The 18,970-nt window shown below is 37.7% G+C and overlaps 1 protein-coding gene across 3 annotated transcripts in view; it reads left to right on the top strand.

The window, feature by feature from the left end:
- LOC120430866 (choline transporter-like 2) overlaps positions 1-9,153 on the top strand; it is a 32,998-nt gene extending 23,845 nt beyond the window's left edge. For 2 of the 3 annotated variants that reach the window (XM_039595991.2, XM_039595990.2), the window contains 4 exons: positions 357-754; positions 820-1,129; positions 8,154-8,811; positions 8,876-9,153. In XM_039595991.2, the coding sequence (XP_039451925.1) occupies positions 357-754; positions 820-1,129; positions 8,154-8,811; positions 8,876-8,982 (1,473 nt within the window). In that variant the 3' untranslated portion in view covers positions 8,983-9,153. Of the gene's footprint in view, positions 1-93; positions 186-356; positions 755-819; positions 1,130-8,153; positions 8,812-8,875 lie in introns of all 3 variants that reach the window. The other variant, XM_039595993.2, reaches the window with a different exon arrangement.
- The last annotated feature ends 9,817 nt before the right edge of the window (positions 9,154-18,970 follow it).

Here is an 18,970-nt window from a genome sequence, read left to right as displayed (position 1 = left end):
CAAAATGCTAGAACTCTGCACCTATTCCTTCACACCTCATGCCGTACTTATGCTATTTCTCTCATACACATCACGAAACCCGCGCCCGCGTAGTCTCCAAACGTTGCTTGCCCGACCTGGAACAGCTGAAGGACATTCCGGCCGACATCGTCGACGCGATCGCGAACATTAAGCTGTTCGCCGGGGTAGGTTTCCAACAAAAAAAAATCGCGATCACACTGTAAAGTATCTCACTCTACCTTCAAAACAACTAACCCGCGTAGATTTGATCTAACCAGAGTGCGTTCAAAAACTAACCCGTCTGACCCTCCATCCGATCCCAATTCTAACGTCACTTCTTCAAACTCAAAAAACAGACCGGCCAGATGGTCGTCGAGGACATCCTGGAGACGTGGCGCCTGGTGATCGTCATCCTGGTCCTCTCGCTGATCGCCAGCCTGCTGTTCATCACGATGCTGCGCTGGGTCGCCAAGCCGATGGTCTGGATCTCGATCCTCGGCGTGATCGCGGCGCTCAGCTACGGCGTGTACTACAGCTACACCAGGTACGACTACATCAGCAAGCACCCGGTCGAGAACCACGTGAACGTTTCGCCCAACCTGAGCTCGCTCGTCGAGTCCTGGTTCAAGTCGGAAAAGGTGTGGCTCTGGATCCTGGTGATCCTGTCGATCGTGCTCGTCGTCCTGCTGCTGGTGGTGCTAGTTTTGCGCAAACGTATCGTGATCGCAATCGCGCTCGTCAAAGAGGGAAGCAAGTAAGTCTTAGTACTGACCCACCCCCTAAAATACCCCAAAACTCACCCCCAATCAATTTTTTTAGAGCCGTCAGCGCCATCTTCTCAACGGTCTTCTTCCCGATCATCCCGTGGTTGCTGCACATTGCCGTAATTGTGTTCTCGATCGTGGTCGGACTCTATCTGGCGTCGATCGGTGAGCCCGTCTACCGGGTGTACGGATTGAACGCGACGCAGTCCTGTGTGTGCGATAACGCGTACCGGGATGGGGACATTTGCGATCCGACCACGTTCAATGCGCACTGTCAGAACAGGATGATCCGCGGGGGGATCTGTACGGATGCGGCGTGCCACTTTCAGGAGATTGATAGTCCCAAGGAAGTGGGGTATTTTCATGTGAGTAGCACAATTTGTAACATTGAAAATCGAGACATCTAGATTTTTTTTTTTGAAAAGGTCAACTTAGAGAATTTCACAGCTACTAGGACCTTTTAAAACAAAACTCTAGATATCACTAGTTTAAAAAAGTAAGTTAGATTGCCAACACTTCAAAATACTATTTGACGGTCAAAACTACCAAAACAACCGAACAAAACAAAATTACTGAAAAAGACAAAAAGACCAAAAGAAAAATTATCAAATCAACCAAAATTATCAAATTGACGAAAAGACCAGGCATGCAAGATTTTACAGATTGTCGGGCACATCACAAAAACGCAAATGCATTTAACTTGATTAAAAGAAAATCTAAAAAAAAAACTTTTTTGAGTAGAAGAACCGTAAAAAAATATTTTTGCCTTCCTCACCTTACTGAGGAAAGGCTATAAAATCACTCGGAAAATGAACTTCTTAATTCAACCTTGTAGACCCACCTTCACGTATACCTATCGACTCAGAATTATGTTCTGAGCAAATGTCTGTGTGGATGTGTGTAGGTGGGTGGACAAAAAAATTGTCACTCGATTATCTCCGGACTGGATGAACGGATTTTGAACCTACTAGTCTCATTCGATCCGTCTTGGGGTCCCATAGGTCTCTATTTAAAATCAGCAAGTTTAGTTAAGTACTTCAAAAGTTATGCTAAAAAAACAATTTTGGTGTATGTCCGGAAGATTGTAAAAAGGGTGGTTTTTGCAAGAAACCCTATCATGTTATACATTTTCAGAAAGGTATTAAAAAGACCTTTCCAATGAGCCCAAAACATTGAGGATCTGACAACCCTATCAAAAGTTATTAGCACTTAAGTGTTATTCATACACTTTTTAGAGGTCGGATTTCAGATATTGTGATAAAAATATTGTCTGAATCTTCCATGTGAACTATCGTTGGATAGTTTTTTTTGCCGATGAGCCAGAAAAATTAAAGGTCTGCGAACCCTATCAAAAGAAATGAGTAATAAAGTTGATTTGTTAAACATGTTAAGGGAATGTTGCTATTTTTACTGAATGTATTGACTTTATGAATGTGAGGAAGGCACCAACCACCTAAAGGTGGATTAAGTAACGTTTTTTTTTTGTGAGCAAATCATGTCATAAGAAATCAACGATTAACATAGTAAAACAATACGTTTGAGCATAAAGCCTATGCAAAAAAATTCTGCAAATCTGGCGATTCGACAAAAATTATCTAATTGATCACAATGGCCAAACGATCAAAACGACCAAATTGATTAAAACAACCAATCCGACCTAATTGGCCAAAATTACCAAATCCACCAAAACGATAAAAAATCACCAAATCGATAAAAACGTCCAAATTTTCCAAAATTACCAAAACAAAATAACCAAATCGACCAAATCGACAAAAAATACCAAAATGATCAAAACGACTAAATTGATTAAAACAACCAATCCGACCTAATTGGCCAAAATGACCAAATCGACCAAAATGACAAAATCGAAAAAAAATGACCAAATCGATCAAAATGACCAAAACTACCAAAATGACCAAATCGACCAAAATTACCAAATCGACCAAAATGACCGAATCGACCAAAATGATCAAAACGAAAAAATTTACCAAAATGACCAAAACGATCAAAACGACCAATTGACCAAAACTATCAATATAACCAAATCGACCAAAATGACCAAATCGATAAAAACGACAAATTTGATCAAATCGACCAAAATGACCAACTCGACCAAAATGACCAAATCGATCAAAACGACTAATTTGACCAAATTGGCAAAATGACCAAAATTATCAAAACGATAAAATCGACCAAAATGACCAAACTACCAAAATTACCAAATTGACCAAAATGACCAAATCGACCAAAATGACCAAATTGACCAAAATGACCAAATCGACAAAATGACCAAATGACCAAAATGATCAAAACGACCAAATTGATTAAAACAACCAATTCGACCAAATTAGCCAAAATGACAAAAACGACCAAAATGGTCAAAGTGACCAAAATGACCAAATCGACCAAAATGACAAAATAGAAAAAAATGACCAAATCGATCAAAATGACCAAAATGGCAAAATGACCAAATCGACCAAATCAACAAAATAACCAAATCGACCAAAATTACCAAAACGATAAAAATCCCCAAATCGATAAAAATTACCAAATTTACCAAAATTACCAAAACGATCATTATGACCAAATCGACAAAAATGACCAAATCGACCAAAATGACCAAATCGACAAAAATGACCAAAACTACCAAAATGACCAAATCGACCAAAATGACCAAAATGGCCAAATCGCCCAAAATGACCAATTCGATCAAAACGACCAATTTGACCAAATTGGCAAAATTACCAAAATTATCAAAACGATAAAATCGACTAAAATGACCAAAACTACCAAAATGACCAAATCGACCAAAATTACCAAATCGACCAAAATGACCGAATCGACCAAAATGATCAAAACGAAAAAAAAATACCAAAATGACCAAAACGATCAAAACGACCAATTGACCAAAATGACCAAAACTATCAATATAACCAAATCGACCAAAATGACCAAATCGATAAAAACGACAAATTTGACCAAATCGACCAAAATGACCAAATCGACCAAAATGACCAATTCGATCAAAACGACCAATTTGACCAAATTGGCAAAATTACCAAAATTATCAAAACGATAAAATCAACCAAAATGACCCAAACTACCAAAATGACCAAATCGACCAAAATGACCAAATCGACCAAAATGACCAAATTGACCAAAATGACCAAATCGACAAAATGACCAAATGACCAAAATAATCAAAACGACCAAATTGATTAAAACAACCAATTCGACCAAATTAGCCAAAATGACCAAAACGACCAAAATGGTCAAAGTGACCAAAATGACCAAATCGACCAAAATGACAAAATCGAAAAAAATGACCAAATCGATCAAAAGACCAAAACGGCAAAATGACCAAATCGACCAAATCAACAAAATAACCAAAACGGTAAAAATCCCCAAATCGATAAAAATTACCAAATTTACCAAAATTACCAAAACGATCATTATGACCAAATCGACAAAAATGACCAAATCGACCAAAATGACCAAATCGACCAAAATGAACAAATCGACCATAATGACCAAATCGACCAAAATGACCAAAACTACCAAAATGACCAAATCGACCAAAATGACCAAAATGGCCAAATCGCCCAAAATGACCAATTCGATCAAAACGACCAATTTGACTAAATTGGCAAAATTACCAAAATTATCAAAACAATAAAATCGACCAAAATGACCAAAACTACCAAAATGACCAAATCGACCAAAATTACCAAATCGACCAAAATGACCGAATCGACCAAAATGATCAAAACGAAAAAATTTACCAAAATGACCAAAACGATCAAAACGACCAATTGACCAAAACTATCAATATAACCAAATCGACCAAAATGACCAAATCGATAAAAACGACAAATTTGATCAAATCGACCAAAATGACCAACTCGACCAAAATGACCAAATCGATCAAAACGACTAATTTGACCAAATTGGCAAAATGACCAAAATTATCAAAACGATAAAATCGACCAAAATGACCAAACTACCAAAATTACCAAATTGACCAAAATGACCAAATCGACCAAAATGACCAAATTGACCAAAATGACCAAATCGACAAAATGACCAAATGACCAAAATGATCAAAACGACCAAATTGATTAAAACAACCAATTCGACCAAATTAGCCAAAATGACCAAAACGACCAAAATGGTCAAAGTGACCAAAATGACCAAATCGACCAAAATGACAAAATCGAAAAAAATGACCAAATCGATCAAAAGACCAAAACGGCAAAATGACCAAATCGACCAAATCAACAAAATAACCAAAACGGTAAAAATCCCCAAATCGATAAAAATTACCAAATTTACCAAAATTACCAAAACGATCATTATGACCAAATCGACAAAAATGACCAAATCGACCAAAATGACCAAATCGACCAAAATGAACAAATCGACCATAATGACCAAATCGACCAAAATGACCAAAACTACCAAAATGACCAAATCGACCAAAATGACCAAAATGGCCAAATCGCCCAAAATGACCAATTCGATCAAAACGACCAATTTGACTAAATTGGCAAAATTACCAAAATTATCAAAACAATAAAATCGACCAAAATGACCAAAACTACCAAAATGACCAAATCGACCAAAATTACCAAATCGACCAAAATGACCGAATCGACCAAAATGATCAAAACGAAAAAATTTACCAAAATGACCAAAACGATCAAAACGACCAATTGACCAAAACTATCAATATAACCAAATCGACCAAAATGACCAAATCGATAAAAACGACAAATTTGATCAAATCGACCAAAATGACCAACTCGACCAAAATGACCAAATCGATCAAAACGACTAATTTGACCAAATTGGCAAAATGACCAAAATTATCAAAACGATAAAATCGACCAAAATGACCAAACTACCAAAATTACCAAATTGACCAAAATGACCAAATCGACCAAAATGACCAAATTGACCAAAATGACCAAATCGACCAAAATGACCAAATCGACCAAAATGACCAAATTGACCAAAATGACCAAATCGACAAAATGACCAAATGACCAAAATAATCAAAACGACCAAATTGATTAAAACAACCAATTCGACCAAATTAGCCAAAATGACCAAAACGACCAAAATGGTCAAAGTGACCAAAATGACCAAATCGACCAAAATGACAAAATCGAAAAAAATGACCAAATCGATCAAAAGACCAAAACGGCAAAATGACCAAATCGACCAAATCAACAAAATAACCAAAACGGTAAAAATCCCCAAATCGATAAAAATTACCAAATTTACCAAAATTACCAAAACGATCATTATGACCAAATCGACAAAAATGACCAAATCGACCAAAATGACCAAATCGACCAAAATGAACAAATCGACCATAATGACCAAATCGACCAAAATGACCAAAACTACCAAAATGACCAAATCGACCAAAATGACCAAAATGGCCAAATCGCCCAAAATGACCAATTCGATCAAAACGACCAATTTGACTAAATTGGCAAAATTACCAAAATTATCAAAACAATAAAATCGACCAAAATGACCAAAACTACCAAAATGACCAAATTGACCAAAATTACCAAATCGACCAAAATGACCGAATCGACCAAAATGATCAAAACGAAAAAAATACCAAAATGACAAAAACGATCAAAACGACCAATTGACCAAAATGACCAAAACTATCAATATAACCAAATCGACCAAAATGACCAAATCGATAAAAACGACAAATTTGACCAAATCGACCAAAATGACCAAATCGACCAAAATGACCAAAATGACCAAATTGACCAAATCGACCAAAATGACCAAATTGACCAAATTACCTAAATGGCCAAAATTATCAAAACGACAATATCGACCAAAATAACCAAATCGCATAAAATGACCAAATTGACCAACTCGACCAAAATGACCAAATCGATCAAAACGACTAATTTGACCAAATTGGCAAAATGACCAAAATTATCAAAACGATAAAATCGACCAAAATGACCCAAACTACCAAAATGACCAAATCGACCAAAATTACCAAATCGACCAAAATGACCGAATCGACCAAAATGATCAAAACGAAAAAATTTACCAAAATGACCAAAACGATCAAAACGACCAATTGACCAAAATGACCAAAACTATCAATATAACCAAATCGACCAAAATGACCAAATCGATAAAAACGACAAATTTGACCAAATCGACCAAAATGACCAAATCGACCAAAATGACCAAAATGACCAAATTGACCAAATCGACCAAAATGACCAAATTGACCAAATTACCTAAATGGCCAAAATTATCAAAACGACAATATCGACCAAAATAACCAAATCGCATAAAATGACCAAATTGACCAACTCGACCAAAATGACCAAATCGATCAAAACGACTAATTTGACCAAATTGGCAAAATGACCAAAATTATCAAAACGATAAAATCGACCAAAATGACCCAAACTACCAAAATGACCAAATCGACCAAAATTACCAAATCGACCAAAATGACCGAATCGACCAAAATGATCAAAACGAAAAAATTTACCAAAATGACCAAAACGATCAAAACGACCAATTGACCAAAATGACCAAAACTATCAATATAACCAAATCGACCAAAATGACCAAATCGATAAAAACGACAAATTTGACCAAATCGACCAAAATGACCAAATCGACCAAAATGACCAAATCGACCAAAATGGCCATATCGACCAAAATGACCAAATCGACCAAAATGACCAAAACTACCAAAATGACCAAAACTTGCCGAGCTTCCGTGGCCGTGAGGTTACGGGTTTCGCCTTATAAGCGGAAGGTGATGGGTTCGATTCCTGTCTGGCTCGGCAAAGTCAGATCCCTTAAAGGAGTAAATATGCTCACTGGGAGTACTGACCGGTAGGGGATGGGTTTCGACTAGCGGCGTGCTGGGTTCCCAATCCAGAGGTCGTGAGTTCGATTCTCGTACCGGGATGATGAAGTTTAAAACTACCAAAATGACCAAATCGACCAAAATGACCAAATCGACCAAAATGGCCAAATCGCCCAAAATAACCAATTCGATCAAAAAGACCAATTTGACCAAATTGGTAAAATTACCAAAATTATTAAAACGATAAAATAGACCAAAATGACCAAAACTATCAAAATGACCAAATCGACCAAAATTACCAAATCGACCAAATCGACAAAAATGACAAAATTGACCAAAATGACCAAAATTACTAAATCAATCAAAATTACCAAATCGATCAAAACGACCATTCCACCAGTGCCATCTTGGATTGCACATTTTTAGATAACTTTTAAAAAATCCACCATCTCAACTACTTAGAATAATCCTGACTTTGCATCAAATTTTGTTCTCTCCTCCTCCTCCTCCCGCAGGCCGTCAACGTGGTCGGTTTCTTCTGGGGCATCTGCTTCGTGTCCGCGTTCGGCGACATGGTCCTGGCGTTCACCTTCGCCACCTGGTACTGGACGTTCCGCAAGAAGGAGCTGCGCTTCTTCGTGCTGACCACCGGGTTTTTGCGCACCGTCCGCTACCACCTGGGCACGCTGGCCTTTGGCTCGCTCATCATCGCCATCTGCAAGATCATCCGGGCGGCGCTGGAGTACATCGACCACAAGCTGCGCAAGTACGATAACGGGGTGGTGAAGGCGGTGCTGTGTCTGTGCAAGTGCTGCTTCTGGTGCTTGGAGAGCTTTTTGAAGTTCCTGAACACGAACGCGTACATTATGTGTGCGATTCATGGGAAGAACTTTTGCTCCAGCGCCAAGGACGCGTTCAGCCTGCTGGCCAGGAATATTCTGAGGGTGATTGCGGTGGACAAGGTGACCGGGTTTTTGTTCTTCCTGTCGAAGCTGATGCTGGCTTGCGGGATGGCGGCGGTTACGTACACGTTCTTTGATAGTGGCGCCGCGACTAAGCAGCTGCACTATGCGTTCATTCCGGCCATTTTGGTGTTTGTCGGGACGTACATCATTGCGGCGGTGTTCTTTAGCGTGTACTCGGTGGCGGTGGACACGTTGTTCCTGTGCTTCTGTAAGTATCTGCTGAAGGAGAAGGTGATGGAATTGGAACTAATTTCAAACGCTTTATTTTTTAGTGGAAGACTGCGAACGCAACGACGGCACCCAGGAGAAGCCCTACTACATGTCCAAGAGCCTGATGAAGATTCTGGGCAAGAAGCAAAAGTTCAACACCTCTCGTTAGTATACTAAGAACCCAAAACCAAAATCAGCGAAACGGCCAAAGCATCTCACAGCAAACATTACACTTAAACCCCACACACACAAAACACAGAAACAAACAAACCCCACGCGAGAGCAGCAATACTGGTGCAATCACACACACAGAGTCAAGAGTGTTGAAGAGCTTTCTTTTCCCGGTTGAAAAGAGCAAGAAAAAGACTTACCACTTAATGTACTGTACTAAATATATATTCTGATATATTTAAAGGTAGGAACACCGTAGCTTACAAAAACAGAGTGTTCGTTTAGATTTGTAAGGGAAAGAATGCAATCAAAGAAGCGCGTTGAAACATCAATTAGAGCAGAGAGAAGTTGATAGTATTTGCTAGGCATACGTATTTAACACTTATTTTTATGTTACAGGAACTAGAGCAAGAGTCAAAATTGTTAGAAGTGCGTGTTTTTCTCATTGAATGAGAAATTCGAGGAATCGTTAGAAAGTGTTTCTACGTAATTTAGAGTTGAAATGGAAACCGATTGTGATTGAAAGGCGCGATAGTGCGTATGAATGAATACATATTTGAAAATAATAAAAAAAATGAAATGGATATACCTCGATGAAATGAGCAAGCGGAAGGTGTTTTTTTCTACTACACGTTCTAGGCAAGACTTTTAAAGGAAGCAGTCATTCTGCAGTGATATCGTAATAAAGAGCAAGGAGAGAAAACATTTCTGTCTGAAATAAATTGAAAATCAATCAAACTATTTCATAAAATTTACTTGTTTTTAATGATTGAGAAATTCTCCCTGAAATGAGTCTTTTTTGTATTTTTTTTTGTATTTTTAATTTGCCTTGAATTTTGTAGACCTTGTGATCAAAGAAGCCATTTTGCCTTATTGATTCGCCCATATATGTTTTCACACAAATTTGCCGACTGTCCATAAGGGTGACAATAAAAAAAATCGACATCAGGGATACCCTCTGATTCGATTCCTTAGGCAAAAATAAGTATCTGTGCCAATTTTGAGCCAAATCGGTTAAGGTTTAGTGGTCGCTTTTTATCGTTGAAGTTTATATGGGGAAAATCGCAAAAATGTATGCAGAAAAACATCATTTCAGTATTTTCCAGCCAGGTGGCGTGGGTCTCACCCAAAATTGTCCAAGTGTGAGATTCTTGTAGTAAATTTTATTTCCTACAACTCTGTCCAAGAGTGCAAAACGATTCGACTTGATCCTGATAATTTTTGCCTTCCTCACCTTACTGCGGAAAGGCTATAACATCACTCGAAAAACGAAATTCTTAATTTGACTTCCAAGACCCACCTTCATGTATACATATTAGGGTGGCTTGAAGTTGTATGGGAAAAATTCAAAATAGACTAATTCAATCAGAACAGGCATTTTCCGGTCCCATTTGGGCCCTCAAACAACCCCCCAAAATTTGGGAGCGATTGGATTTGACCCGGCTTTCCGCAAAGCGATTCAAATTGGTATGGAAATTTGTATGGGAAAACCCTCTTTTTTACATTTTGATTTTTATAATTTTAATTTTTCACTCAATTTAAAAACTAACACCGTAGAAGTATAGTCCTGAATGTCCTCTAAAACTTTCCCGAAGAAAGTATGGTCTTATCTTGCTTCTGAAAAAAAATACAGAGTTTTTAAAAGAGGAGTAATTCTCGCTGAAAGTGGACCACTATTTACACAAGGTGCTCAAAAATCAAAAGCAATGTACTTTTCCAATAGCCCCCACCAAGTTATGAATGAAACCATGTTTGGTTGGTTAAATTTGTCCTCACCTCGGCGCCACGAAGCTAAAACATTTTTTTAAATTGGTAATTTTTTGACTTAGGCGCGTTCACAAAATTGCTAATAACTTTGCAAAACTTCAACGAACCCTTGATGTTTAGGGGTGTTTTGGAAAGGAAATGAGCAGAGCTTTCGAATGCACTTGTCAGAAAAATACCGTTCCATACATTTTTAAGCCACAAAACACCAATGTATTTTTAAAAGTCATTTTTGAAGGCCGGCGCCCCGCTTTATCGAAAAACTGACAAATCCATTCGAAAGCTGAGACGATTTCACATAAAGGACCAATAAATCTAAGGTGTATGTTCCTCCTATCTTTTTTAATCTTATTTTGATTCTGCGAGCGCAGCGCTCCGTTCGCATTTCGGGCACCCAAATTGTTGCAATATGCTTGTCTCATTTTAAGGTTTTGTCAAAAAATATAGGTGCTCACTTTTTAAATGATAGTTTATTGTCCAAGGATCAAAATGCACTTTCGATAATTGACCAATATTTATGTTTTTGGGTTCTTCCAGGCAATTTAATGTCGGAAAGTTGTTTTTGTTTACTTTTTTTGTTGTTAAATGCTTATTTACAATTGGGTGGACATTTTTACAGTAAAACTAATGAATGTAGCATGAAGGAAATTTCACCACGAACATTTTTCTCGAGGAGAAAACGTAATTTCGATACTCCAGTGCCAAGATATTTTAGTTTTAGTGAGAAAAAAAAGTGCCAAGTTTATAAATTTCTCAGAATTAACAAGCACGGCCTATTATTTACATGCGGCATATGTTTTGGAGGCCAGAGTATGGTTTCTTAAAGATATTTTGGTCGCTGAATTCGGATCTGGAATCAAATTTCAGATAAACAGTGAACAGTGACATTTTAGTCACGGTCAAATATTATTTGCGTGTATTCCCCATAGCCACTTAAGGATCGGCAGTCGAAGCCGCTAACCAACGCGCCACGAGGCCTCTCAAAAACAATCAGAAGTTGAAAAATATATTCTTCATAAAAAAAAAATCCGTGAGTAAAATATCAATTAAAGTTGAGCGAAAGATGAAATATGACCGAATTCACTAGCGATTAAAATTACAGCATATTACCGCAAATAACTTTTGGGCGTGGCTCCAAATTTAACTGTTTATCTGAAATTTGATTCCAGATCCGAATTCAGCGACCAAAATATCTTTAAGAAACCATACTCTGGCCTCCAAAACATATGCCGCATGTAAATAATAGGCCGTGCTTGTTAATTCTGAGAAATTTATAAACTTGGCACTTTTTTTTCTCACTAAAACTAAAATATCTTGGCACTGGAGTATCGAAATTACGTTTTCTCCTCGAGAAAAATGTTCGTGGTGAAATTTCCTTCATGCTACATTCATTAGTTTTACTGTAAAAATGTCCACCCAATTGTAAATAAGCATTTAACAACAAAAAAAGTAAACAAAAACAACTTTTCGACATTAAATTGCCTGGAAGCAGAGTTCGGAAACTCACTCACGAGTTACTCTACCATGAGGAAAAACTAAGGGAGCGTTCTTTTATTACGTAACGCAGTAGGGGGGGAGGGGGGGTCGAAGGCCGTGTTACGCTCCATACAATTTTTTTTAAAATTTGTATGGAAATTTTGTTACGAGGGGGGGGGGAGGGGGTCTAAAAATCCATTTTTTTGCGTTACGTAATAAAAGAACGCTCCCTAAGTTACCAGCGAGTAAATTACTCAACACTCTCGGTGAGTGTGAGGGCCTTCCTCATTTACTCACAAAGAGGGCTTTGAGCGCTCATGAGGGCTATTTAAGAAAACAAATTTCGAGATGTCAAACTCTACATTGGTGAATTTCATGCTCACTCAACAGCGGAAAAGTAGTCCTGATGGTAGAGGCGCAGTGCTATCAAATAGAAGTTTTTTTTTTCGTTTCGGTTAAAATCCTGATTTTTATCTGTTTTTTTCAGCCAGTTTTGTCAAACCGACGGATAGGTCGGAGGTTGTTTAGACGGAGGATGCCTCTGCGGGTGGATTTTAACAGCTTTACCAACAGTGGATGGCCGTGTTGCTGAGGTAAGTGGCCGTTCCTGGTCGTCGACAGTTGTATAAATGTGTTATGCTGCAGAATCGGGACATCCCGAAGAAGTTGCAGTAGCCGCCGGTGGCTTTGGCTTGGAGGTTCACTGAAAATTTAAAAAAGCCGATCCAGTGCTTTGGACAGCTTTAGGCTAGGGCCACCGGCATCCGCTGAGGCTCCACTGGCGTGTCCTGGTTCTTAGGCAAGACATATTGGTAGAACTGACAGCGACCGGGAATGGCCACAGTTGCACAGCTGTCGAAGGGAGTGACCATTACCCACAACAACACGGCCATCTTCTTTTGGTATGGCTGCCAACATCCACCCGCAAAAGCCCCCGTCTGCGGCCTCCGATTTATCCCGCGGTAGGTCAATCCACAACGGATTTCGACCGGTCGTCCATCTTAAAATTATGAAAATAATTGCCCATCCGCCAGCCGCTGGACTTCGACAATCCAAGGTTTCTTTTGCAGCAATGAAAAAAATATACCAGACAGAAAACGAAAAAAAATATAATTATGCCTAATTAATACCAACACAGAACCTTCGGATTTATAGACATTGACGCTACCTCGAATGTACAACCGATTGATAAAGACATTTGATTTTGGATTGATATGTTCATTGATTCTACAAATAACAAACTGTTGGAAACGGCCTACTCACGCCCTCATTTTACTCAAATATGAGTAAATTTACTCAGCCCTCACACTCACGGTGAGTATCGAGAGTGTTTTCTGTGAGGAAGCCTACTCGATTTGTGAGTGTGAGGGGTTTTCCGAACTCTGCCTGGAAGAACCCAAAAACATAAATATTGGTCAATTATCGAAAGTGCATTTTGATCCTTGGACAATAAACTATCATTTAAAAAGTGAGCACCTATATTTTTTGACAAAACCTTAAAATGAGACAAGCATATTGCAACAATTTGGGTGCCCGAAATGCGAACGGAGCGCTGCGCTCGCAGAATCAAAATAAGATTAAAAAAGATAGGAGGAACATACACCTTAGATTTATTGGTCCTTTATGTGAAATCGTCTCAGCTTTCGAATGGATTTGTCAGTTTTTCGATAAAGCGGGGCGCCGGCCTTCAAAAATGACTTTTAAAAATACATTGGTGTTTTGTGGCTTAAAAATGTATGGAACGGTATTTTTCTGACAAGTGCATTCGAAAGCTCTGCTCATTTCCTTTCCAAAACACCCCTAAACATCAAGGGTTCGTTGAAGTTTTGCAAAGTTATTAGCAATTTTGTGAACGCGCCTAAGTCAAAAAATTACCAATTTAAAAAAATGTTTTAGCTTCGTGGCGCCGAGGTGAGGACAAATTTAACCAACCAAACATGGTTTCATTCATAACTTGGTGGGGGCTATTGGAAAAGTACATTGCTTTTGATTTTTGAGCACCTTGTGTAAATAGTGGTCCACTTTCAGCGAGAATTACTCAGAGGCATTTCAAAATAATTGCTGAAAATTATATTTCTTGCCAACACTGCCAGTACTTCGGTAGATATTTCGAAATCTTATTTTTTAAAGTAATAAGGAAGCAACCTAGCAAAATGGTGTCTTAGGAAAAGTTGTTGTATATGAATGTGGCTTTTATTTAAAATATTGACATGCAGGGTGACACACCTACAGGGTGTCAACCAAGCCCTAACTTCTACTGGTGAACTTTTAATGCGTTGGTGTCTTAGGAAAAGTTGTTAAGCTACTTATTCCAAGAAATTTTGACATGGTTGGAAGACAGGGTGGCACATCTACAGGGTGTCAACCCATGTTTAGCTTCTTTTAAATATCTTTTTTATCACTGTTAAGTGGGCGAAAAGGGTACAAATCGCAAATTAGGCCTGCCACGCAAAAGGAGGCTGAGCAAAAATTCGTAAAAAGTCAGTTTTTTACATAAAATTTCCTGGGGAATGGATTGCACATGATTGAAAATATGATAAAAAAGTTAAGATGCTAGTTTGGCAAATTCTCGATCAGTTGTATTTTTCTGTAAATTTCTCTATAAAATGAAAGGAAGCTGAATAATGGAATTTATTCTGTAAAAATGATTTTTGACCATTTTTTTTTTCAAATCAAACTTTGTGGAGGCCTTCCCTATCACCAAAGAAGCCATTTTGTGATGTTGGTTAACCCATAAAATTTTGACAGCTGTTCATACAGAAATGGTACGTAAATATTAAAAAAACTGAAACTTTTCAAGATTCTTTTTTTATTGATTTGGTGTCTTTGGCCAAGTTGCTCATTTTAAGCTATTCAGAAGTTTGGAGTTTGAATTTTTTTCAGACGAGTTATAATTTTTTTAATTGGTATGTTTTTTTTTTAAATCTTGTACTTAAAATTTTTGACCATCATTTTATATGTTAAATTAAATTTGCAAGATCGTAAACTGTTTTTAATCATGCGCAATCGATTCCTCAGGAAATTTGATGTGAAAAACTGACTTTTTACGAATTTTTGTTCAGCATCCAGCTAGAAATGGGTTGACACACTGTAGATGTGCTACCCTGTCTTCCATCCATGTCAAAATTTCTTGGAATAAGTAGCTTAACAACTTTTCCTAAGACACCAACGCATTAAAAGTTCACCAGTAGAAGTTAGGGCTTGGTTGACACCCTGTAGGTGTGTCACCCTGCATGTCAATAATTTTAAATAAAAGCCACATTCATATACAACAACTTTTCCTAAGTCACCATTTTGCTAGGTTGCTTCCTTATTACTTTAAAAAATAAGATTTCGAAATATCTACCGAAGTACTGGCAGTGTTGGCAAGAAATATAATTTTCAGCAATTATTTTGAAATGCCTCTTTTAAAAACTCTGTATTTTTTTTCAGAAGCAAGATAAGACCATACTATCTTCGGTAAAGTTTTAGAGGACATTCAGGACTATACTTCTACGGTGTTAGTTTTTAAATTGAGTGAAAAATGAAAATTATAAAAATCAAAATGTAAAAAAGAGGGTTTTCCCATACAAATTTCCATACAAATTTGAATCGCTTTGCGGAAAGCCGAGTCAAATTCAATCGCTCCCAAATTTTGGGGGGTTGTTTGGGGGCCCAAACGGGACCGGAAAATGCCTGTTCTGTAAAATCGATCATGTCGAGCCACCCTAATACATATCGACTCAGAATCAAATTCTGAGCAAATGTCTGTGTGTGTGGTGGGATGTTGATCAAAAAAATTTGCACTGAATTATCTCGGCACTGGCTGAACCGATTTGGACCGTTCATTCGATCCGTCTTGGGGTCTCATAAGTCGCTATTGAAAATTATAAAGTTTAGTTAAGTACTTCAAAAGTTATGCTAACAAAACGATTTCAACAAAAGTCCGGAAGATTGTGAAAAGGGTGGTTTTTGTGAGAAACCCCGTCATGTTATACATTTTTAGCAATGTATTCAAAAGACCTTTTCAACGAGTTCAAAAGATTGAAGATCTGACAACCCTATCAAAAGTTATAAGCACATAAGTGCCCTGAATTATGAAGATCTGACTACCCAATCTGATGGTTATGAATAATGAATCAAGTTGATAGAACACTGAAAGGTCCGCCCTTTTGTACCGTAATCTGGGGTGAATTGGGACTACAGTCTGAATAGGGACAGCAGTTTTTAGAGCACTTAAAGCTTTTAAATTTGGAAATGGACGTACACATTATGTTGGCCTGAGTCTGTTCTAACCGAAACCAACCAGAAAAATCAAAATATTGTGCTCCAACATGGTTAAAAATGCTGTCCCAATTCGCCCCATGTGTCCCGATTAACCCCAGTTTACGGTATCTATTTTGGATAGCATTACCTTCTAAATGTGAGGAAGGCACCAACCACCTAAGGCCACGGCTTGTCTAAAGGTTATTTTTATAGAACTTGAATGAACCTCGCTAATTCACCCTGGAGCTTGTTGGGGGGACTGTCCCCAGTCAGGGAAACTGTTTATCAAAATCATCTATCGGTGAAAATTGATATTATCTCATTTTGAAGTTTCTATACACCCAACCGGCGGTCGCATGATTGTGATATATGGCGGCATGAAAGTATATCAGAATCTGCATGAAAACTGTCCTCATGCATTTTTTGCGATATAGGGGTATGACATTTTTGCCCGTTACCGACAATTATCGACAGCTTTTTGATTGTATTTCACAAAAAAACCTTAACAGAACGAGGATTTAACCACCAACTTCTTGGTTTTTGATCCGACACGCTACCACCGCGCCATGGACGCTTGATGAAATGAGATTGAAAGAGCACCAACATAATCTTCCCTCTGAAATGTTGCTCAGGGACGGGCCAGCATTATATGTGTTGGTGAGAACTGCAGACCGCAGAAATGTTAACACGCGGGCAAAAATGATCTACGGGCTTGCAGCAAAAAATGTTATAAAATGTGACATTTTCTGCAGCAATTCCACTGTTGCAGATTTTGAGATATATTTTTCCTTGGGTGTACCATAAATATTAGCTAAAATCTCGAAAAAGTGTCAAATATCTCACTAAAATTGGAAAAATTTTGGTCTTTTTTCATCAAAACATTAGTTTTGAGTTCTCTGAATATGTCTTTAACATCCTACACCATGGAAAAATGTTTATCTTGGTCGTCAGGTTCGATAAAAGCTTCGAAATAGGTATTTTCCTATTTTTTTTTTTCTAATTCATCTCATGTTTAACAAAGTTGAGATTTGTAGCAAATAAAATGTAGAATAAATTTGCCGAAGAGAGATTTGTATTGCATCGAATCTCTGAAAAGTTATTCCAATTTTAGTATACAAAAAGGTGCAAATTTTCAAAATTCTGTGATATTAATTCATTTATTGTCCTTAACAGCTACTTCGATAATTTCTAGTTGGACAAATCACACATCCTCAGATTGGTTTTAACCTTATTTTATTTGTAGAAAAATAAACAAGTTGACAAAATGTCGTTCATCTCTCAAAATTCGGCAAAGCGACGTAAGTGTATTATTGAATAAAATTGTTATATTTACGGTGTTCCAATACAACAATTCCCACGCAAACGGTATGGACCAGAACACAAGTGCCCGGATCAACCTCTAATGTGGTCTGGAATTCTCTACCCGAAATAACTGTACACATAACTTTGTTTGGCTATTAGGGTGGTTCATGCCGTCTCAGGGTGTTCCAAAAATAACAATTTTGACGATTTATGCAAAAAAAAAAAACACTTTTTGTAAAACCGTTACTCGACGCCGTTTCAACCGATTGTAGTTATCCAGTTTGCAAAAGAAAGGTGACTTGTTTAGATTAAAAAATAAGTTAAGTTGAACGGCGTCATGTAATGATTCTGAAATATTATATTTTTTGTGAAAAAAAGGGGCGTAAAAGTGCAAGTTTGGCCCTTTTAAAATGTTAGTCTTGATTCAAATTTTTTTTTAAAAATTTTTTCTAAAAGATCGAAAGTTTTCACGAATGTTTCATGTTTTAACATTGAAAATCCAACCATTACTATATCGACCATGAGACATCGACGTTAGAAAATGGTGGTTGGGTGAGACTTAAAATGGTGGTTGGGTGAGACTTAGAAAACTTCAATTTTCCTGTTTCTTTGTCTTTAAGCCGCTGTATCTCAGCAACCAGAGGTTCAATATGCAATGTCTCTTAGACAATTTTATATCAAATTTTCTGAACTTTTCAAAAAAAATATTTGCAGAAATGGTCACTCATGGTCACTATTTTTAAAAATCGAAAAACTTCAAATATTTCGCTAAAATCAAACTTTCGGTGGCTATACCTTGAAAACGGAGCCCTTTATCGAAAAATCTGTACAGTACTTTTCAATTGCAAATTCAATTTTAAATTAAAAAAAAATTTCGTGTGAAAATTCGATTTTTTTTTCAAAAATCACTATTTTTCAAAAAGTCATAACTCGGTGGTAGATTTTTTGACCATACTTCTCTATGGCTCTATTGTCCCGCCCGTGTGGATCAATCGGACCGCGCACTGGACTCACAATCCAGAGGTCGCCGGTTCGAATCCCGCGGCGGGCGGTCTAAAATTCTTTGTGTAAATATGGGTATTCGGCGCCGTCGCTCCGTGCCATACTTTCATATACTTAGGAGCCCAGGGCGGCGAAGTCCTTGTAGATAAAAGGAAGACACTAGTGGTTGGTACTAGCAATGGTGGCCGACAGCTATA

The sequence above is a fragment of the Culex pipiens genome, chromosome 2, assembly GCF_016801865.2.
Source record: "Culex pipiens pallens isolate TS chromosome 2, TS_CPP_V2, whole genome shotgun sequence".
NCBI classification, from domain to species: domain Eukaryota; kingdom Metazoa; phylum Arthropoda; class Insecta; order Diptera; family Culicidae; genus Culex; species Culex pipiens.
Note: the sequence above shows the minus strand (reverse complement) of the source record. Positions and strands in the feature narration are given on the sequence as shown.